The 23,705-nt window shown below is 34.9% G+C and overlaps 1 protein-coding gene across 4 annotated transcripts in view; it reads right to left on the bottom strand.

Moving 5' to 3' along the window:
- Window positions 1-23,705, bottom strand: part of CEP170 (centrosomal protein 170) — an 89,677-nt gene that overhangs the window by 23,776 nt on the left and 42,196 nt on the right. For 3 of the 4 annotated variants that reach the window (XM_065729693.1, XM_065729703.1, XM_065729713.1), the window contains exons 9-12: window positions 22,356-22,996; window positions 12,989-13,138; window positions 7,304-7,430; window positions 1,249-3,054 (exon numbers count right to left, since the gene is read on the bottom strand). In XM_065729693.1, coding sequence (XP_065585765.1) covers window positions 1,249-3,054; window positions 7,304-7,430; window positions 12,989-13,138; window positions 22,356-22,996 — 2,724 coding nt within the window. The remainder of the gene's footprint in view (window positions 1-1,248; window positions 3,055-7,303; window positions 7,431-12,988; window positions 13,139-22,355; window positions 22,997-23,705) is intronic. The other variant, XM_065729720.1, reaches the window with a different exon arrangement.

Here is a 23,705-nt window from a genome sequence, read left to right as displayed (position 1 = left end):
TTGTATCTCTTCTGAAATTTCTATTCAGTTGATAAGTGACACAACAAAAATACACCTGTCTGGCAGAAAACACTGATAAGAATGCTATATGTACATTTATGATAAATAAGCGAGAGAAGGGTTGCAGGAAATGTACCAATCACATATGTTTAGATCAATTCTAAACAGGAAGCAGTGCATTAAAAATTATAATCTCAATCGAAACAGCACTGGAATCAAGGAAGCTATTGTGATTTTTCTTTTTCTCAGACTGTGGACTGGTTTCAAATACAGCTAGTGGCAATTCAAAAAGCAAGAAGTCACCAATTATAAATATTCATTTCATGTGATAGATAATCACCTCATTTCAACGTTGGTTGATTTAACATTTCTGTTGGAAAAAAGCTAGCAGCCTTTCACTCTGTTCTTATTTAATGCATAATGTTAGCTTCTAACTGAATAGCAGATTAAAATTAATCAATTATATGGATTTTTTCCATCCATCCATAACATAAATTACAGTAGATGAGCTACTATACAACAGAAGATAAATATGACTTGGTAACCATGACAAAATCAAAAATTGTCATGACTTTGATGAGAGAACAAAACTGCTCTAAGACAAGGCAAATGTAAAAATTAAACACAAGCACTAACTAAACATAGTGGAGTTAAGCAATTCAAATTACATTTGTTACTTCATTGTTATTATCCATATTAAACAAATCGCACCGTTGTCATTTTAGAAGCTAATCTTAAATTATGAATAAGAATATCCTAAAACTGCTCATGCTTTTCCCTTAGGGAACGCTTACTGTATGCTAGGCTTGTAAATATACTGAACAAACTAATAGCGTATATTTATTCTATGTAGTAAAAATGTTGCTGACTTCTAAATATTTATTACTATGGCTTGAGTAGAGAGATTCCACTCTCATGCAAATCAGTGTCACCACACTGGAATATCTCAATGTAATTTTTTGATATGGACTTCCAGTTAGACAAACACAATTTGATATATATAAACACACTTGTATATCTCCACCCGAGAAGTTAATGGATTAAGATGTCACGTCTTTGTGACTTTGAGAAACATTCACAAGCATCACCGAGAAAGCCTCCCACTTGAAAGAGAAAGATTGAATCAACTAAAACTCAACAAACTGTTTCGTAAGAACAGTTTCTTAAAAATAAGTAAGTAAATTATGCACATATTAAATATACACATACATAGTATTGTAGAAGACTAGTTCAAATAATCTGACGTACCTGAGGGAGAATTATGAGCTGAAGCCAGAGATTTGGGTTTTGAATCTGAAAGTCGAGAAATGCTGTTGGCTCGAGTTCTAGCAGAAAATTTACTACTATCTCCTGCTGACATCAACCTTGCACTTCTGATAATAGCTTCCGGAGTACGAGATGAAGCAGTGCTTCTAGTTATTGTCGCTTCAGAATCACTACGTGCTGATAAAGAGCCAAGTCGAGTTCTGCGAGGTTGAGCAAGTAAATCTATTCTGGAAATGTTCTTCCTCCCTGATGGAGGTTTTGATGTAGAACTTGTAGTGGACACTTCAGAAGCCACTGAAGCTTTATCAGCATCAGCAAGCTCGCTATCTGAGGCTTCACCAAGTCGCGCTCTGCGCAGGAGAGAAGTCCTTGTAGGACGAGGTCTTGGAAGAGTGGTAGATTTACTAGATTGTCCAAGTACAACAGGAGAGTTTTTTGATTTAGCTGTCTTTCCTTCCATTTTAGAATGTAAAAGTTCATCTGCTGAGGCAAAAGGAACTCTTCCATGTGATTTGCCAGAGTAGGTTTCCTGGTCAGATGATAAGATATCGGAAATGGCAGAATGAGGTACACTAGATGTTTGGTCATCATCTGTCAAGTCTACTGATGGCTGTCTCATTCTTCCACTGGATTGCACAGACTTCCTAGCATCAGCTCTAGATCCACCATCTGAAGACCGACTTTTAGTTTTCTTCTCCATCTTCTCTCTGGCACTTGTTGCAGAAGATTTTGCAACATCCTTAGAAGGGGAACCAGAGGAACATCTATCTTTATATAAGGTTGTAAAGCTCTTTCTTTTCTGTGTGGATTTCCTTTCACTGTCACCAGTAACAAGACTGATTGTGCTGGCGGTATCGACATCTGATTCTGGTGATATGGAATTATCTCTATTATAGCTGGGAGTCTCAGGACCTTCATCAGTTTTATTTTCTTCACGCAGTTTGGCTTCAAGGAAAGCCATTACAGCTTCAGTGTCTTTTAAAATTAGTGTTGTATCCAGACTGGAATCGGTGTCCATTGAATCACTTCTGTCACGTATTCTGTTTGCAGATGCTAAGGGAGCAGCAGGTCCACTTTGCTTATTAATATGAGGAATAAGCTCTATGGGTATATTTGTGCTAGGCTTATCTATAGTAAAGCTGCCTTGCCTCACTAATGGTTTTGAAGATTCCTTTTTTTCTCCTGATGTTTTAGGACTTTGTCCTTTAATACTTTCCTCATTTTTTCTTCTTTTTCCCTCGCTCTGTGCTAACTTCATTTCTGGTTTGTCAGTAACATGTGGAGGAGCTTTGTCCTGATGATCCAAAGTTTTGCGTGACGCAGCAATCTCTTCCTTATCTTTCTCGACTAGCTTTGTAGCAGATTTCGTGGGTGTCCAGTGTCCTTGCTCCTTTCGTTCCTGCTGAATTTTTGCTAAAGCTTGTTTCACTACAGAAGTTTCTCGTCCACTTTCAGCTCTCTCTTTACTAGAAGAACTAGGGAAAGAAAAAACCTTTTCTCCAGTTGTTTTGGGTGAAAGACCATTCACTGTTCTGCTTGACTTAGCTACATTTCTGCTTTCTGTATCTGAGGCACGAGCTGGAGTTTCTTTCTCTTGAAGTTCAGTATCCTGCTTTTCACCTATTTCTGATCTCTGATGAGATGCAGTTTTTGTTCTGGAGCTTTCACTCATTTTCTCCTCCTTGGGAAGCTGTGGAAGTGTCCTTCTCTTTCGCTCACCTTGGCTGGTTACAGAAGTAGCTGAACCAGCACTTCTGATGGAAATACCAGACTCACTGATATCTGTGTCTAAGAAAGAAAAAGAAAACATAGCTAAGAGCTAATTCAGTAGCAAGCTAAACACAAGCATTAATTTAAGGCAGCATAATACTAATCAAACAACTGCAAAACATCACTGGAACATCTGAGGGCAGCTCTGAAAGTAATGCCTCCTACTTTATTATGTTGTCCCAGTAGAGGGTAAACCCTCCTACCAATATCCCATTCCATTTTGTTGCTGTCTGACAGAAAGCAGCAGAGGGGCAGTCTGACACAAAGGCATCTGATATGGAAGTGCAGATAAAGCAAAGGTGCAGAATTGAAGTCCTCCATGCAGAAAAAATGACACCTATTGACATTCATTGATGCTTGCTGAACACTTCTGGTGACCAAATAGTGGATGTGGGCACAGTGAGGTTGTGGGAGTGCATTTCAGCAGTGGAAAAGCAATTCACCTCTGCTGGTACAGATTTTTACAAGCATGACATACACGGTCTTGTTCATCACTGGTGAAAATGCAGAGTTAATGGTGGCAACTATGTTGAAAAAAATAAATATATATATATACAAACATACATTTGTTGTTACAAGAGTATAAGTTGTCCCTTGCGGCAAGAACACTTTAATCCCTTTATTGAATATTAGTAACTATACTGTACATGTACAGTTGTATGTATACAACTATTACAATAAATCAATACTTAGTTACGTTCCAAGTTCTTGGAACATATTGGAAATTATTTGGAATTTATTTTTTTTTCAAAATACAAATTAAAGATGTCACACCTTTGGTGTAGGTGGCAAAACACCTTGCACATTTTTCTTGTATAACCTGTGTTAGGACACTCAATTGGAAAGCAGGAGATATCACTGAAATCTAAACATTCCTAGATTATTTTTCTTGGGAACTGTCACTTGTGAATTAGTAATAATATTGAAAGTTCAACAAAAATCAACATAATTTGTATTTGAGAAGACTGACTTATTTCAGACATGCCTACAAGCTCAAATCCTTTACAGATTCTTAGGCATGCAGATTTCTTCTTGATGTATCTAAAAGTCTGTAGTAGAAGAGAGGTGTGGAGTTACTCAGCTTTGTCAATGGCAATACGCACATCACTGGAAGTTTAAATTCTAACATTTGTGAAGAAAATGCAGGCACCTAAACCAAGAAAGCAGACTTTGTGAAATGTTCTTCAGACATACATAATAAATTCTGTTTTCATCACATCTTAGGTCCTTGAATGCTTCTTGAATTTTAAGTATTTTAGAATTCTTGTAGTATAGGTGCACAGTTGTTAGTTCACTTAAACCAAAGGTCTTACACTGGCAAAAGAAGTATTCATTGCTTCAAAGATTCTGGCTAGTGTTCCACCTAAAATGTAAAATTTAATCCAAAAACCCCAACATATCCTCAAGTTTGCTAGTTAACCATCCAAATAATCAGTCTCATCACTCCAAGGGCTGTATTTTTAAGTACTTTGTATATGTTTGTTTGATGCTCCCAAGCAATACACAGAATAATGGGAATTAAATTCTGTACATGATGCATTGAATTATTTAATTTTCCCGATTTCCATCTTTTCCATCTCCTTACATATTTGACATCCTAAGGAACAAGATATGCAAAGTTCAAACTATATATATAGACACACACTTATCTGCTGAATACAAGCCAGAATACAGCTTCAGTTATTCAACAATACAGAATACCTGCTTAGTATTGCTGAGGTTCCAAGTAATGTTTCAGTTTCACTTTTTTTTAAATATAGTATTCAAGATATTAACACAATTTCAGTACAAAAATTTATTTTCATTTTTGTCTTTTAATATAGAATAAACTGCATGGATAAAGGTCTATACAAAGAACACAAAGTATCCAAATCCATTTTATCAGTGTTACCTAAAATCAAAAGGCAGCAAAATAAATCTGCAACAAATCCACTTAAGAAAGGTGTACATTAGCTACAACTAAATTAAGATGTCCCAGGTCAAATAGAATTTCAAAGAAAAAAAACCACTATGGGATTCAAGATAGAGCAGCTCAAACAGAGGTTCAGTTCACATAACCCTTGAACCAAGAAGCTGATAACTGGGACAGAAAAATACGGATATGATATTGCTTTTTAAACTTTTTAAATTGTTTTTATTTTAAATATTATCATAAATTACTTTCGTAATGTAGACTTGATAAATGTTTTTGAGAACTCTCTGCTGCTATGCTTTTACACTTGTTTGAGGACTCGAGGAGTGTGAATAGTGAGGAACAAACTAACCAAATAGCCCCTCTCCCCCTGCTTCCTCCTCCCCCAGTAAAAATCCCCACAACCAACAAACCCAGAAAACTGAACAATAGGCAAAACTAAGTTTGCTCTGCAGAAGGCCTGCCTGCTGGGTAGAGGGCTGAGACCAAGTCTCTGGCCTAAGCAAGGAAAGAATTACAAGATTCCATTCTGAAAGCAGTGAGGACTTAATTTTCTCGTTTTGAAAATGCAATCTTCTAACTTAAAGGACAAAGATGTAGCTGGCTCTGAAATTTTAACAGACAAGGATTCTTGGGAATCAGAAGAAAACCAACAGCTACAACAAAAGCAAACGTAGAGAACACCTATCACTCTTCTGAATGTAACTTCATGGAAAAAAAAAGCTATTAGAAAGACAATTAATTCTACTCATCAATATCTAGCGTAAGGTTATGGGACAAGTACTGTAGGTGTAGCATGTCTTCTGAAGTGAAGTACACAGAAAAGTATTTCTACTTTTAAAACACATTTTTTCCCATATTAAATATCTTTAATCTTTGTTGTGAATTTCAAAGTCAACTGGAATAAGAGTGTCATGGTTTTGTGGTTTTTGTTGTGTTGTTGATATTCCACATCATGACATCACATGGTGTGTTGGGAGTTGAAGAGTTAACGCTCCAGCTCCGTGGATCATCAATAGTTATGGATATGCCTGTCTCAGAAGAGAAGAACTACTACATTCCCCAGAGGACTTTGCGATGCTTTGCATTTTATGTATTTCTGCCCAGAGGGAAAAATAAAAACTGTCTGCAGTCATGGGACACTCTCTTTCCTTTGGGATGGACTCAGCAGTGGGTGCTCGCTGCCGTCCGCCTTCAGCATTAGCGTAAGGCCTTCGGTTTATCGGACGCTCTCTCTTGCTCATTTTATTTGATCCATTTGCCTCAATTCCAATTATATTTGTATTATATTGTGTTATTTTCCTTTCTGATATCGTATTAAGTAAATTAGCTTTCCTCCTCAGATCATTGCCGCTGTTTTGTTCTTAGGCCCATCTCCCTTCTCCTTTTTCCCTTTTCCCCTTCCCCAGGGTGTGGGCCTGTGGGTCCCCTGCCTCAATTGTCACAGTACTGGGTCAAGGTGTCCCACAGACCGTTGGAAATGCTGGAATTGCAGGACAGAAACAAAACTCTGAAGACTGTTAATTGGTTACTTCTTAATTTCTAAACAGCATATCATGTTCTGAATATGAAAAGCATGAAAATGACATCCCTGTGTAGTCAATTTTGCAACAAAGAGTTATATTAATTTTCTTCTATGAATAATGAGTTAAGGAACTACTTTGCCAGATGTGCTACCTTCTACATCAATATGTAAAAAGCTTCAGTAAAAGTACACTAGATTGTTCTGTTGCATCAACATTTCTGGACTGAAACTGAGTGGAAGAAAACAACTGAAGATAAGTAAAGCAAGCAACTCCTTCACAGTCAAGAGTGTAGATCTTAATAAACAAACTTTTTAAAAACACAGATGTGAATAGTTAATAGTTAAGAAAATTTAACAGTTGTTCTTTACAGGAGACAGTATATTTTCTTTGTTTCCAGTATCAGAAATTTTCAGTATTTTCACTTTTCAGCAGAAAAACAACTGAATAATGAATCTCAGGTCGGATGGTTTAATAGCCAATCCTTTAAAATCCCATTTGGGACTTGAGGCAGTACTGAGCAAGCTGCAAAGAAAGAAACAAACTATACAGATGAACCCAAACTGCATTCAAGTGTATGTTTCTTTTAAGTTACACTTCTTTTGTTTGTTTTACTAACATTCAGTTTAATTCTGGCATTCTTCTGCCATGTCAGAAAACACTACCAATGACCTAGTTTTTATGTTGCTTCTTTCCAAAGACATGTCAGAATATCAAACGAAAATAAGGTCTTAAGCAACTTCTATACTGTTATTTATGCACACGATCATTCTTTTTGCCCTTGACGAGGTTTCTTCATCAGAAGATATAAGAACAAAAACAGTTTTATTACCATTTTCTAATTGAGCAGGAACAGGTGACTCCAATCTGACATCATCTTGGTCGTGACATGTGTGATTGGCAGCCAAACTAGCCCACTGTGATACCCAACGTTTACCTCCAGGGGCAGTGGAACCTTCCTAAGGAAGATAAAAAGTAGAAAAATGAAAACTGTTTGAAAGAATCATGTTCTCATTCCAAGTTTTCCCGGAATAGAAATGTCAGACACTATCTTCCAGGAGGAAATTGAAAAAGGAGTTTACTTCAACAAATTTTAGATTTATCATTTCTAGAATGGCAACATAAATGACTAGATATACAGTTGCAAAATCGGTATAGAATAAGCAGCATTTCCTCATGCAATGAACTTTTAAAAATCAGAAAATACATTAGAATACACGAGCGCTTCTAGCACAGCAGGAGAAAAACACTGTAGGTTGATGTGTGGGCAAGAAAGAGCTTCAAGAAGAAACACGGGTTACACTTTACCAGTTTAGAATAACTCTTGTACAGATACATTGTACTTATTTCATTATGGAAATAACGCTGTAATGATTGAAAGATGGGAGAGGAAGACAACGACAAAAGGACAGTCTTACACTACCCTAATGAGTAACAGGGTAGTCAGTGCAATCAGTATCTGATTTGTATTTTTTTCTTCAGCTAACCTTAAAAGAAAATTCACTTGCTTTCCCAATAGGAAAGCCTCTTGAAACTGACAAGTTTTTAAATGAATAAAAATATAAAATTCAAAACAACTTCATATTCTGTATTCTTATAGTACGATAAACATTTATTTTCCAGAAACAGATTTGATATGTTAGATTTGATATGCTTATATGCCATATTATTGTTTTACCCAACATATTACAGTTTCTCTTGTTCCTCCAAAGACAGCTGACAGCTACAGACAGACATATGTATACCTGCAAACATGAGTGGTACAGTACTGAAGGCTTGAAACTTTTTATAGTTTAGACAGTCTAATCTATGAGACTCAACCTGCCTACAGCTCCAAGGGAGTTACATAACTGTAGGCAAGTCGAATCAGAAATCACAGTTCAAGATCAACAGAAGAGATGGGTAGAACATGAAGATATGCATAACTTGCTTCTAAAAAGAATGTGAAGCAATTATTTCAGAGGTTACCTGAAGCTCTGCTTGACACTAATATTAAAAAAGTAGATTTCTGCTTAATTTTTATCGGGCACTCCGGGATTCTAATCTTTGATCAGGAACAAACTGTATAAATTTTATGAAATTTATTCAGCAAAAATAGAATGCTGAAAAGGTGTCATCTAATGTACAAGAACTTCTTTTAAATTAAAAGTTACTTAGGTAATTAAGAAGATCTGAATTCCTGAATGCCTCCTAATCTTATGGGTGACTTTAATTAATGCAAACAAAAGCATCATGAATCTATTTCAGATTGTTATGAACGTATTATGCCAGAGATGCTTCAAATTATTTCTGTGAACTACTACAGAAACATCCACATTCTGAATTCATTTCTTAGAGTAAAAATGTTAAAAGATTCAAAACTAACAATGCTAAAGTAATGCAATTCAATGTTGCAGTTATTTATGGGCATTTCTGAACATGAAGTAAGGAAGAGCGCCAGAAACAATCACTTAATAAAACCATGCAAAAACATGCAGCATTTTGCACTGACTACAAAAAGCACTGCTACTGCTGATACTTTTTTCCTTTAAATCTCTAAATTATTTTTGTTGTTTCTCTCTACTCAAATATTCACCATTACTAAAATAATTACAGCCTAAAGCAGATATAATAGTAGTCCTACTTATCTTTGCTACAGAAAACCCTAATGCTTTGAATATCATCCAAGCAATTCCACTGATATGACTTCTAATAAATGATCAGTAATCTGAATTGCACTTTCCAGTAAAGATTTTGCAAACTAATGGTAAATGGCAAATTAATAACACTGTTGAAAAAAAAAAGCAGTGGACGCAAATGTGTTTTGCCAATGTTCTATTAAATACAAGCATGAACAACAAAGCTATGAAGCTCATTTTAGTAGTAGTTAAAAAAAATTATATTTTAATCCCTAATTAAAGCAAAAAATATATTTAATTAAATGCAATTTCTAGCTCAATAATATAATCCAACATATCCAAATGTGATCTTCCCTTGAACACCAAGAAGAATTTCCCAGCCTTTCAGAAAAGCCAGCCTGACATAAGAAGTACCAACATTTTAACTTTGTGTTGAATCTGATTTCCTTTATTACATATTCAAACTAAATCTGAGTGATACATCCACAGAAAAAATACCCATAGATTTCTGTAGATGTATAATTCAGCCTAAAGATTCAGAGCTTGTTTGCGTATCTGAAAAAAGACAGTGCATGCATATGACACCTAGAAGCATCCCTATCACATGGCATTTCAGAGTATAATAATGATTTTAAAAACATTTCAGTAAATAGAAGCCAAAGTAGTCTTTATAGATACATATTTCAGTCATCTCACATTCTAAACATCTGACTATGCCATCTTCTCATACATTTCAGAGCCATCTTGAAAATCTTCTAGCCCTTCTCCTCTCTAAACCATATTCCTCCATTACTGGTGATTTTTTTCCCCCAAGTTTTTATGCTTATAGACAGTGTTTTCACTTTTTTTTTTTCATGTGACAAGACTGATATGCATCTGAAATAGCTCTGTTTTTCCTTCTGCTGCATTTATTCTACTTACAGCAAAATCCAGCAATCGCATATCTATATCAGCTACCATGTATCTGAAGTATATGAATTGTATCAATCTATTCTGATAAGGTAAATCTCTATTCTCTTAATAATCTGAGTAAGTCTCTTGGTTCCTTCTCCAGCTTTGAATTCTCCTTTCCTAAACAAGAATGGTAACAAATCTCTCGTCAGCGTTCTGGAGATTCACTGCTATCTCCCATCACAGTGCCAACAATTCCCATTTCTACTGCGAATGCATCGTCCTGTGCTTTCCTTTTCACAGACATAAGACACTTAACATAACCATCCTATGTTTGATCATAGCTTCTAAGTTCAAACAAAAAAAATGTCAAGCTTTATAGTCGCTTATTTCTCTACAGAAGGACATGAAATTAGTGCAATTAGAATAGACAAACAAAAGGAAAAAGCCTCTAAATACACATGGTCGTTCTCCAGTTTTAAGGAGCGATTCAGCAAATATTTACATGAATGAAGTTCTTTAGTGTTCACAATATCAACACTATTATTTATTTTTAATGACAAAGACTGAAATGGTTGTTCACAAGAAGTTACACTGTAGCCAAAAGAACTGATGACACCGTAAGAAGAAAATTAAAGAGACAAGCCCTTAACAAGAAAATCAAAAACAATGCCGATAAATCATATCCACGATTTAATAACTATGTTTAATATATGGCATTGGTCACCAAAAATTAAATGGAAGCCAGGTGGATATATGATTGCCCAAAAAAGGCAGTATTTTTATTAAATGAGCTCATGTAATCAGAAAATATATCAACAACAAAACTTCTCTTTGTTCTCCATCATTTACCTTCTTAAATTTCACTTACATGGATTGACAAATTGCAGCTTATAATATAGAAAATTAAATTAATTTACCTAAAATATTTAAATATTTGTGTTTTTACTGTTTAATCCATAATAGTTGAGAAGGCATGCAGGCTCAACACAATTGTGCTAAGACATTTACTCTGCATTTTATCTATTCTCCTGATGTACACCACTTTAGAGTATCAAAGCCTGTCACATCAAAGGAAAAAGTCAGACTTCCTTTATAAGAAAAGTGAATTCTACTCTATCAAAGCAAGCTATTTATAACCTGCCCCGAAAAGTTAACATATTTAAGCTCAGAACAAAACTGTTAACCCCTAATTTTTTTTATAAAATCTATTAATTTCCCAAGATAACATTTCCATCTTCCAGAAATGAAATCTCTTTTCCTATGTCAAACACCTTCTGATTTCATCTGTTTCTTTTATATGTAGATATATATATATAGGTGCAACCATGAAGAACAAACAAAACAAACCTAGAAAACTGAGCTATCCCAAGGTCACCTGACTGTTTAACAACTACCTTCATTAAGGTTTATTCACTTATGACCTGCAGCTCAGTAATGCAGTAAGTTTTCCAAAAAGTGCAAGCAGAAAAGCTCACATACGATGAGAATATGGTGTTCATGTACTTAACAGTTTGTTTAGGTAAAAAAAAAAAAAAAAGATTTTACATATTGCAGACTTCTCTCCAGCTGAACTGTTAAGTTCCTGATGTTGCCCTGTTATTATACTACAAATTAACTTCTGAATTCACTTGTATTTTTCTTCCATGTGTATATTGACCAACTCTTATTGTTTTTTTTCCTCTGGTATGCTTTTTTCCCCAATTATCATTAGTCCTCATCCCTTACTACACTGATTTATGTTACATGTACATGACTTGGTCTCCTTTACATACAAAACAATTTACATTTTTTCCCTATGACGCCTCATAATAATCCTGTAAATTAAGTTTATACCACAAAGCCCACTCCTCCTCCTACATGAAGGAGGGTCATTTATTCAGCAAACAAAAAGTGACCTTTTTTGTTATTTCAAGCTAATTCAAAGCAAGCTTCTGTATGTCATTGTCAGAAGAATTCTTAAACTCATCCTCTTATTGCAGAAGTCCTCTGAAATAAATCCCTGTAATTTGTTAAGTATGATATGTGGAAATCTCGATTACGGTCATAAAATTAAGCATATATTCTTCTGTTGTTTACAAAAAATAAAAACAAAACCAAAAAAACAACAACAGAAATGTAAATATGATAAATTTACTTGAAGCATTAACCTTAGAAAAACTACCCAAAGAACCTAATCCAGACAGAGTTACATATTTAGTGTATCAGGATTGCACAGTAGCTCAAATACAAAAACTACGAAGTACATTTTTTCAATGGAAAGCATAAGCCTAGATAGCAAAAACAGGGTATTTACATGGCAGGCAGACACTCATACTTAAAGCTCTTGATATATTCCAGAAAAATTCCTTGAAGTTCAGTACCAGTTTGACACAGTCTGTGGAATAAATGAGGTGTGCTTTGTCGTCAGATTAATTCTGTTCCAGTTTGAGTCTGTTCTAACACATTTCAGGTTAGAGCTTATCCACCCGCCATCACATCAGAATGTCTACCAGGCTTTCGATATACAATACTATTAACATGTAGCTCGTGTATATTGCATATGACTCGTGTGTATGAGTCATATAAAAGAAAAAACACTTCCCTTTACCTAATCATTCATCAACGGATTAAATTATACTTCTTCTGAAGTAAATAACATGTGACTTCTCACCAGTAGCATCTCACTTGAGAACTGAAACCTTGAATGCAAAAACCTCCAGCTTTGTTACCAAAAAAATTTGAAATGTACTTTTCCATTCATCCATCATTTTTTTCTTGTCTGGCTTTTAATCTCTCATTGAATGCATATATCTTCTTTCTGAATTTTAATACCTTCCCAATTTAACTTGGGAAATTGAGACATAGAAATTTCAGTGATACAATAAAGAACTAAGAAAAATAAACTTATAATTCTGAGCCATTGTTTTCTAGGAAAGGCTTTGCTTGCCGTTTAATACTTGTTGGTCAACTATTAGTGCTCTGTCTTATTGGAAGAAAAAGGAAGACCATCAAAAATTAAATTCTACCTCTGTGTCAAGAAATCCAGTTGTACTCAGTGGTCTTTTTTCTTCCAGCACTACTGTAGTAGAATTTATAGCCCAATCTTTTACTAAATCTTTCTGGTTCTCGTTGATTACAGGCCTATTATAATCCTGGCTGTCATCCACTCCAAATACCTGAAAATGAAACAAACCATTACACACATTAACTCAAGACCATCCTGATATGATGTTCAATGTTAATGGATGGATGGTGGCATGCTGGATAGTGAGTTCAAGTATTTTTGCTTATCTGACATCCTGGTGAAATCTGCAGATTAAACAGAAGAAATATCTACTGCAATTTAAAAAAGAAAGAGCAGAAGTGTATGGCAACACTGAAAATTCAAGGAACTGCTAACTGGAAAGGTCAGCAATGAAAAACGACGCCAATGAAAGAAACAAATGGTGAAGTCAAAATGACTGCAGAATCCATCTCAAGCCCATTTCTCAGTCAATGACAAATCAGGAACTAAAAACTACAATATTTTCGGGATTTTGTCACCTGCTAGATCAAAACAAATCTAAATGCTCATATTTGCCACTAACACTCTCATTGGATTACTAAATACAAACAAAATCTCAGTTTTTCATTTCTCAGGAATATAGCAGACATCCGAAGTTAACCAGATCTCACAAACCATGCAGAATTATCATGCTCAATATGTGCCTTGCCGTGTTTCTGCTCTACTGTTTCCTACTGATGCTTACAGCAATTGTACCACTTGTGAGAAATAATTTCCCACAACATTTAAAAACGTTGCTCATAGAGAAAAATAATAGAAAATCCTAGGTATGTTTTAACTTCCACCAAGGCAATTTCGTGAAAGGAGTTAAGCAAGACAGCCAGTACAATGTCCATCAAATTTCTTGTGAGTCAAAAGATATTAAGGAATACTGATGGCTTTCAGAATTTATGCGTACTTCAAAGACACTTAAAAGAATATTTTGCATCTTGAAAATCTACCATTTAAAAAATTTACTTTAAAGCTAGCTGCTTTAATGAATCTCTAACATCAAAAACTGTTTCGTGTTAGAGATGAAGAAAAGGAAGAAAATGGATATTACTTTCACAAATGTTATTCTCCTGTAAAAAAAGGCATGTTCAAAACAGAAAGAGCTACAGGGAATTATTACATTTTTGGACAGTAGAGCCAGAGGTTGAGTCAAAATTCTGCAAGACATTAGTGTATTTAAAAAAGATTCACCACTAGATGGCCACAAACCATAATGTTTGTTAATGCTTGAGAAGCAGAACAAAAATAATTAACTGCACCCAGTCATTCATTTTCTAATACACCCTAGATTTGCAATACAAATCACGTCTAGGTATTCTTTTACATGAGTTGCTTAAGAGTATTCTATAAATATTTATTTCCTCAGAAAAAATGTAACAGAATATAAGATTCTCCTTTAATGATCTATTTTTGATTTGTAACATCACAATTTTTAACACTAGTAAAGATCAAGTTATCATTTAGTGCCTCCCTTCTTTGAACATATTCTGAAACAATGTTCTCCTTATTTACTATACTTCTATTGACTAGAGTTTTACACTTTCTTTTAAATTTAATGAAATTCATTCAGACATCTGAAGGAAAACATGAATTCACACTTCCATAGCTAAAGGAATCAGGACTACACGATTAAATTGCAGTCTGTACATTTCTTAATATTAGCTGGTGGCATATTTACTATGTCAAATTTCTTTATTTGTACCACAAACGTCTTATTTCTTCCAGCATTACCTCTTCCAGTCTTTGTGCTTCCTTTAAATAAATTTTGTCATTCTCCTTCCATTACTGAAATTGCTTTAAAAGCAAATCTGATTATTTTTTCTGTGAAAGACAATACTTGCTACAATAAGATCCAAGAAACAGATTTACTTAATACTACTTTGAATGCTTTCTCTGCAAATATAGAAGGGATACCACAGGCTCGAAGAGATGCAGCAAATATTTGGCAACATTATCATTTAGAAAGCAAGGGGAAAGTGCCTTCTTCAATAAATTAATAATTAAATTAATAATTTGCACTTATATTTAACTTCTAGGAACACCTGCATGCACAAGCACCTGCATTGTCAACGCTGCATTGCTATACTACCTCAAAGCACTTCTTGGGAAGAGCAATCTAACCCAAAGACTGAATTTCAGAACTGCATTATAAAATATCCCTTTCAATCCAGATGTCATTAATAGATACTTAAGACTTTAAATATGACAGCTATGCAAAAAGATAATTCTTGCTTAACGTTCGACAAAATTTGGAACATCTCAGACACATCAGAAAATGAGCACTTCAGGATTAACCAATCCACTTATGCTGTCTACCAAATAACGAGAATATGCCCTCACAACAGAAACAGCCTCAGGATAGCCTGAATGCTTCTGCCAAAAACTACCTTGCTGTCATTGTTAGGAAGACAAGGGATAACACACACAATTAGAAACAAGAGAGATTCAGATGGCATATAAAGGAAAAGCTTTTTCAGCCTGAGGACACCCAAGGTTGACCAGACCGTCCTTAGAGGGTTTCCAAGACCCAAACAAATAACAGTGCTGGACAACCCCATTTAACTTCTGAGATGAGCCTGCTTTGAGCAAGGGTTGGAATAGAAACTTCCTGTGGTCCATTCCAGCTTACGAGATCCTACAATCTTTGACAACAGTGATTCTAGTTATTACCTTAATATCTCTGGTCAGACTTCTACCTCAAAGTCATTCAGTAACAAGAAAGCCCAAAGGGAACTCTGATTATAACCTCTGAGCTGCAGAATTGCTAATTACATGGTTAGCATATGAGGAAGTCTTCTAAATTAGCAGGAAAAAAAGGAGTTCTTGTGACATGCTTCTACATCTCAAAGCAATAAATGGTAAATCCTTCAGAGACATCCCTGTGATACTCCATTTGCATGCTGTATTATCCCCAGTAAAACAAATCAACAGGCTAAAAACACACCAAGTCCCAAAGCATCATGGTGTTACTTGTTGGAGCACAAACTCAGTCTGACAAGCATGAGGGTAACATGCAAATTAAATGATGGCAAAGTAAATGGATCTTGCTGTAGATATTAATAAATGCCACCAATTATAATATTGGAAAACTGTTGCTGAGATAACTTAAGACTAACTTTATCAACATAAAATAGTCACCTAAAAAAATCCTTATCCAAAACTAAAAAAAAGTAACAAAACCTGTGCAACACAAAATAACCAAGACACAGCCCACCCAAGGAGCACTAGTGCATTTTTGGAGATAGCTTGAGTTACAGAACCAACTCTGAACACACGCTTTGCCCTATTTTACAAGGAGTAATTTTGGAGAAAGAACAGTAATCTCTCCTGGCAAGCTGCGCACATCTTCCTGTGAAAGCAGCCCATGCCTCAGAGCATACCTGCTTGTCACAATAGCTGAAGCAGAGCTTTAACACAAGTATTTTTAGTGGTCAGTTGTTGGGTCATCTTCACTCTACATCCCTCAGTAGATGAGTCAATGTTACATACAATAGATAACTACACTATAGGTCAATAAAATGAGCTTAGGTTTAAGGAACAAAAGCAACTGTTCTTCAAAACTTCTTTACTGATACTTGAGAATCTAGAAATTAAACAGGAACATTGAAGGAAACAATTTTCTGTATCAAAATACAGAAAATGGGGAAGCTAAATAAAAAAGCACTTTACATTTTCCTAATGTGCTTTATCTACACTTTTAACTACTTGAGGAAGAGTCTTTTTTCCCCAGTTTTATATGATACCTTTCCAGTTCTGTCCCACTAAGTACTTTTCAGAATTTCTTATGTTAGGACATTATAATTACTTTTTAATTTCAAGATACTTATTTTCAGTTAATGAAGATCACCTCGCAGCTCTAGGATACTGTAATTACTCAGTACTTAGTGTCCACTCTTACATTTCACCATCCAAATCATTACTGAAGATACAGATATCAGTGAAGAAAAGGTCCTTTTTGAGACTCTTTCGATGTTCACTCAGTTTTATAGCAAATTAGAACAGGGATTCCAGTATTCTGCATAGGTACTTACTATGCAAAGCATTAAAAGACATTCTGAAGAGCACTAATGCAAATTAGGAGCATACATTTTATTTACCTAGTTTTAAAAGTCTGAGTTTCTAAAGTCTTGCACTGCAGTTTTATTGCTTTAATACCAAGATAAAGGATATTTAGTAATTCATACTATTATTAAGAAAACAGAAAAAGAACAAATAAATAATCAGTGTTATAGTTGCAATTTAAAGAGCTGTAACTAGGAACCCATCCATCCCTGTTGACATTTGTGAACAAGAAGTAATAGAAAAAATCCTCTTCTTTTAGATCTGACCCTAACAGCTAAAGTCATGTTTTGGAGAGGTATTCGACAAGACAATCATTTAAATGCTATTAAATTCAATGAAAGAAATCTGTACACAAGGACCAGAAAAAAGCCTCCAGACAAAGGTGTATAAAAAGGAATTCAAAGATGAATGGCCAAAAGGGCAAAGTGAATTCAAGAGGAAGGCAGACAAGGGATACAGGGCTATAACAGAATATTCAAGATAGGATCATGGCAAAATAGTCAAGGAACAAGCAATTAATTCTGAAGTAATATTTGTCACTGAAAAATTAAGAGAAAGTGAACTATAATAGCAATTGTTTCTTAACTTTTTCAGGGAAACCAAGACGATGAATATGTTTGACTGGAAGAGAAATCAAACAAGCAAATTTCAAAAACTGAGTCATGAAGTGATGCAGTCAAACCAACAAAGAAAAAAAAAGAGGGAAGAGACATTAATTTAGAAATGCAAACCGGACAAAGAGGCTGTTTCGTTAGGCTATGCAAGAACAAAAAAGTCTGAATAAGCTAAAACTATGAGGATGCTTGACTAATAAGAAGATAAAATTTCAAAGAGAGGGCAAGGAGGCACTGGATCTGCACAGCAGATCAACCTGGCAATGCTGAGCTCTGAGTGTTCAGACTGAGCTCCTCATAATTCTTCCAAAGAAGTTAGCCTGGATATTCAAAATATGCAGTAAGCTGGTTGTCAGAAATCAAACTTTCTGGTAATTGGAAAAAAATAGACACAAAAACACTTTCCTTTCCCTCTTGAAATTTGGTGAGCCAGAGTATAATGCCTATTTTCATCTTGCATTTAGCTAATGCACGAACTGCATTTTACCAAGTTGCTTCTGAGATGCGCAACTTTAATAATTTATCTTTGTTCTTGGCACTTAGCTGAGCTATGGCAGCCAAACAGACTGTGTCCTGTGCAGGGAATTTCTCACGAATTCCTGAGGATTTTCACAGAAGCTGTTTATGGCATTTTAACTATATACTGAAATCCAGAACACAAAGCACACTGATATAAAAAAGCTACACAGGCAAATAAAGATCAATGCGCTAAAAGCTTAATAACTTCCTCTTACCAAAAGCCAGTTACCTGTCTACATACATGAATATTTTTTACTTGTTTAAATGAAAAACTTATCCTCTTCAGAATTTCAAATTCAAAAGGAAATGATAAATTTAGGGACTGTAAGACTCCTCTCATCCTCCCTCACTGTTGAAAGAAAAGAAGTTACAAACATTCTGCATTCCTACTAAAATAGGCATGCTCAGATGATTTGATAGGCTTCAAATGTTCTACTGGTGGTTTTCATCTTTTTCATTTTTTTTTAGCTTTTTTTTAATTATTTATTTTTTCAACACTGTATTCATGAAATACAGGCACTCCACAACCAAGACACTAAGTAGAGCTAAAATGTATTCTTTCTGGAAAAAAAAAAATCACTGAAGCAATGATAAAAGCAATTAAATTCAGAGTATGGAAAGGCAGATAATCAGAAAGCCATTTTCTAATAGATACATCTGTCTCAGTTCCTCAGCAGTCTCTTAAGCATCAGAATTCTTTTTGCTCCTAACTTACTTCCTGTCCTTTGCTTCTTTCCACATAGTTTGTCATTTATGCTATTGACAAAGAATACATATCATACGTATACTACATATTGCAAGGCAAAACATTTCCCCCCTTCCCTGTTCCATTTACACTGTAAATTAACATTTTTGGATGAATACAGTTTTAATAATACAGATCAGAAGACACAGTTCTTAGTATATCTGTAGGGTCCTAAGAATATATATTTTTACCTGTATATAGATCCACGTTTTGAACCAATCCCTACTGTGCACTGCAAACTACTTGCCAGTGGTGGAAAATATCTCAATTAGTCTACACACAGAGCTAGACTGATACATTAGAAACATTGCCAAATAATGAAACACCTACTTACGATTTGGTCAGTCTTTCAAAATAATTAACATAACACTACTCTGAAACTTGCCAGTCCACAATTTTCCATTTAGCAGTTACTTTATGCCTAATACAATGGAAGTACTGCAGGTACTTTCAAAGTACCTACAAGATTATCTATATAGTTTTAAAGTCTACAACAGACTAGACAAGATCCAGTAAGCAAGTTTTCTGCACACTTAAAGGTCACAACAACAAAAATTACCTATAAAAAACTATGCAGTCAAAAACTTAAGCTGTTTAAAATGTATCTTTTGAGAAGTTACTGCAGATAATGATACCTCGGGCTATTTGTCTACAACTGACCTCCAAAGTCACCTTGCATGTTAAAATGATCTGATATTAAGTAGTTTTATTTCTGCTTGCAACACAAAGCCAGTAAAGACTCTCATTAAGAAGTCATAGCTCAGCAAGGAGAAACACAGAGCAGTCCTTGAAGAACACAACTCTTTAATAGAGTATGAGCAGACAAACCCCAAGAGCAAAATGAACAAGGAAATTGAATTTATTGTAATGGCCATTTACATGTATAGCGGGAAAGAAACAAAAAAATTGGAACGTATTATCATAAACAGAAAGGTGAAAGATGTAGAAAATGAACATGGAAAACCTAGTATCTCTATCAACCCCAGCTCTGCATCACTTCCAAAACTATTACAGTTATTCCAGATTTATAAAGAGGAAAAAGAATCACACGATTGAGTCAACAATACTCTACATATATTCTACCTGTGGTTTATAATCAAGTATATAAAATAACAGAAGTAGTCATTTTGATGACAAAAGAAAGTTTTATCCAAAGCCAATGTTTCCATATGCACAATTTGCAAAAGGATTCCAGATTCCTTGATTAGCAAAGCTGACGAATGAAAAATAGACACGTAACCTTTATTCTACTAAATCTCTTCCCAGATGTGCAAAGAAGTGCAGCTCTGCTATACTTAACTCCTAGAAAACCCAAACCCACAGAAATATAAAATACTCTCTCTACATCCCCAAAAGCCCCGAAGAGCCTGCACAAAATCCACTGAGTCACACCTGATTTATTGCAATTCTGCATGAAAATACTTAGCATTGCAAATACTTCCAGAAATATTTGCACTCACTTATTAAAATTTAATATTATATTGTGATTTACTGAGAAAAGGAAACTCACTGCCCTGATAACTTGCAGTCTTTCTGCTAACAAATAGGATGATAAACAGCAGAAACGTCATTCTTAATTCTTTATCCACTGAGAGACTCACCTTTTCTGTGCTCAGAAACATTTGTTATCTGATACATTAGATATTTCTTCACAAATCAGTTTTGGGTTTTTTTTCAAATTGTAAAACATACATATTTTACAATTTAGAGAAAAATATTGGGCAGTTGCCTCTTGTTCACATAAGAAAGCATTAACTCTATTCAGGGGGCAAAACTGGATGAAAATATTAAACAAATCCTATGACTGTGCAGAACTTATTTATTTTATGCATTAAAAGAATACTGAAAACATGTTTTAAATAAAATCAATATCTTAAATTTCTTTTTATGTTAAGCTGTTAGCTGCAACCATATTTCCTGTTAGAAAGAGACTTAGCTGTCCAAAGTTATTCCAGGAGAGAATAGCGTTACGTTCAAGGTGGTAGGATGTAAGAGAGCTGCTCTCCACCTTAATGTATTGATGAAGAAGCTTTCAATATCAATATTAAAAAGGCTTCATAGTCAACATTTGTTATTCAAATATAACTTTCGTCCACATTATTAACTAGCATTAATTTAATTTTCTAAGTGTCTTTCTCTAATAAAGAAATTCATATTCTTGTATGAACTTAAGTGACACTTGAACACTTGAATGTAAAAGTATCATTGACCAATCAAAGGACTTGAAATAACAATAGAGCTTGCTTCTTTATCAAGTGGTGTCTGTTTCCAAAGAACATTAAGAAATAAAATATACTGGAGAGAACAAGTTAAAAGAACACCTGAGTTTGTGAGGAAGGAAGTGACCTTGCTTTGAATTTGTATTTTGTAAAGTTAACAGAGGACATTATAGAGACACATCTAAAAATAAAAACACAGGGAAGCTATTAATAGAACAGAAGAATGTGTAACTCATTTCCATGCCACTAATACTGGCACTATTTATTCATACTCTAGAAAAGAAAACATAATTTGAAAGAAATAGCAACAACAGAAATTTACATTAAACAAAAATCAGTCACAAGTTTTAGTAATATGTTTTAAAGGATTTTCAGTAAAATGACATGGACTGTAAATGCATGAGTTCAATCTGTTTGTGAAATGTCCAGCTCAACTTTGAGAGCACAGGTATATTTGGAAGATAGCATTCTGATTAGTTGATAGGCAGAAGAGAGAAGACAGCTAAAGTGAGTAACAGCTGACATCTCAGCTGCTTGCTAATTAAAACCATTTTCCACTACCTGTACAGTGGGACTATTGATGATTACTTCCATTCAGAATCATCATTAAATGAAACTGGCTTAAGAAAAAATAATAATAAAGCAATCAAAAATCAAACAATAAAAGCCCTTAAACCATATCAATTTTCCACCTGTGATAGACTGGTTTTGATATTTATTCTCCATATAGTATACATTATATGTATAACATAAGAGTTGCTCCAAAAGTAGCGCCACCTATTTTATGATGCTGTCTCACATCAGAGGTGAATGTTGGTGGTATGGCAGTAGAGGCTGAGCCTTCCCACCAATATTCCATTACGTTTTGTTACCACGTGACAGATGGCACTTCTAAAAAAAATGACAGCTCATTTAATGTTGTAACCTTAGTATTTTGTCAATATTTAACCTTTTGAAAACACGCGAAAACAAGGAAAGTAAGAAAACATCAGTATCACATAGGAATAATTTTTAGTCAAGTGCCTGATTCTTTTATGATATGATGTATACAATCCTTATATAATGGCTGGTAAACTTACATTACTGCAACAGCTTTAAGTAAGCAGAATTGAACAGGTAGACAGTTGCCCACATAACATGCACCAGTTTAGCATCCACAAACACTTCTAAGTTTCTCACCTTGTCGATCATTTTACGGGCTTCCATTTCTTCAGAATTGGGATTTTCCAACTCAATAGTGTAAGTACCTTTGTCACTCTGGTCATCCTCATTGTCCTTCTCAGTAGCAGCAGAAATATGTTGGCTTTTCAACTTTTTGTCCATTTCCTGGTTCTGACTAGGCCTATGGCCCAGGCTTCCTGAACTCCTTAACAATGCAGCTTGTAAGACAGGTAATGCAGCTGAGGGATCTTCTGATTTTTGTTTTAAAAGTTTCGCATGAACGCTGTGTGCTGCTCTGTGATGCGATGAACTACCACATGAAGAGACTGTTTTCTCTCCTGATGTAGGCTTTGCTCTTTCAGCTCGCATGTGAGGTGTTGGAGATGGAGATTCTGAGGAAAGAGCTCCTACATTCTGAGAAAAAGAGTAAGAACGTCTCTTTCGAGGATGGTCCTCATCAAAAAATTCAATCATAAAAGCAGTCTGATTCACACCAACTTGCTCCTGTTGCTTTTCTGTGGAATGGACTTTCTGGTGTGACTTTTTCAGCTCCGCATGGTGGTGCCTCAAGTGCTCTTCAAGTGCTGCCCGCTTGCTGTAATGCCGGTGGGCACCAGCATTTTCTGAATCACTCTGTGTACCGTCATCATGCTTATTCCCTACAATCAAAGCAAAACAAGATATAGCACTACGAAACTACACAAAAACAACAACAAAAAAACAAACTCAGCATATACAAAAGAAACTGGCATACTAAGAAAGAATTTCAAATTCATTTTCTGTGTAGAATCAAACCCTTCTGCAAATCTTGTGCAGCTGCTGCTTATGCATAAATTGAACAATAATATCAGTACATATGAATTCTCCTTCTCATCAATATTTTAATCTGCAAATGCTTCTCAGTGATTTACAAAAGGCAGTATTTTACTAGCTGTAAGGTGGTATGGAAACAAGTTGTCTCCCAGTTATATTAACTTTGTTACACAGCCAACTGATACAAACGACTAACAAAGAGTTCTCAGCTGGTTTAAAAGGAAAAAGAAAACCCTAGGAAAATCCTACTGGTAGATGGCAATACCTGCCAAGTCACAGTTTATACTGTTAGATTGTCTTTTCCTTACACAATTACAACAACAGTTTATCATGAGAAAAAGCTACTGAAGTTTTAAATTAATTCTTCATTATTCTTTCCAAGAAGTACAATGAATTACTGTATCATTCATTTCTCACAACATCTGACACATGTATGTAAAATGGCTGTTATTAATTATTCATTCATCAAACTACTTTGTGATCTGTGAATAAGGACTATGTATTTCATAAATCATATACGCATGTATATTTAAATACACTTAGCAATGATGCCTG

The sequence above is a fragment of the Cyrtonyx montezumae genome, unplaced genomic scaffold (genome assembly GCF_038088225.1).
Source record: "Cyrtonyx montezumae isolate F1298 unplaced genomic scaffold, pur_monq_1.0 scaffold_0, whole genome shotgun sequence".
NCBI classification, from domain to species: domain Eukaryota; kingdom Metazoa; phylum Chordata; class Aves; order Galliformes; family Odontophoridae; genus Cyrtonyx; species Cyrtonyx montezumae.
The sequence above is the reverse complement of the archived record's forward strand: the minus strand, read 5'-3'. Positions and strand labels throughout refer to the sequence as shown.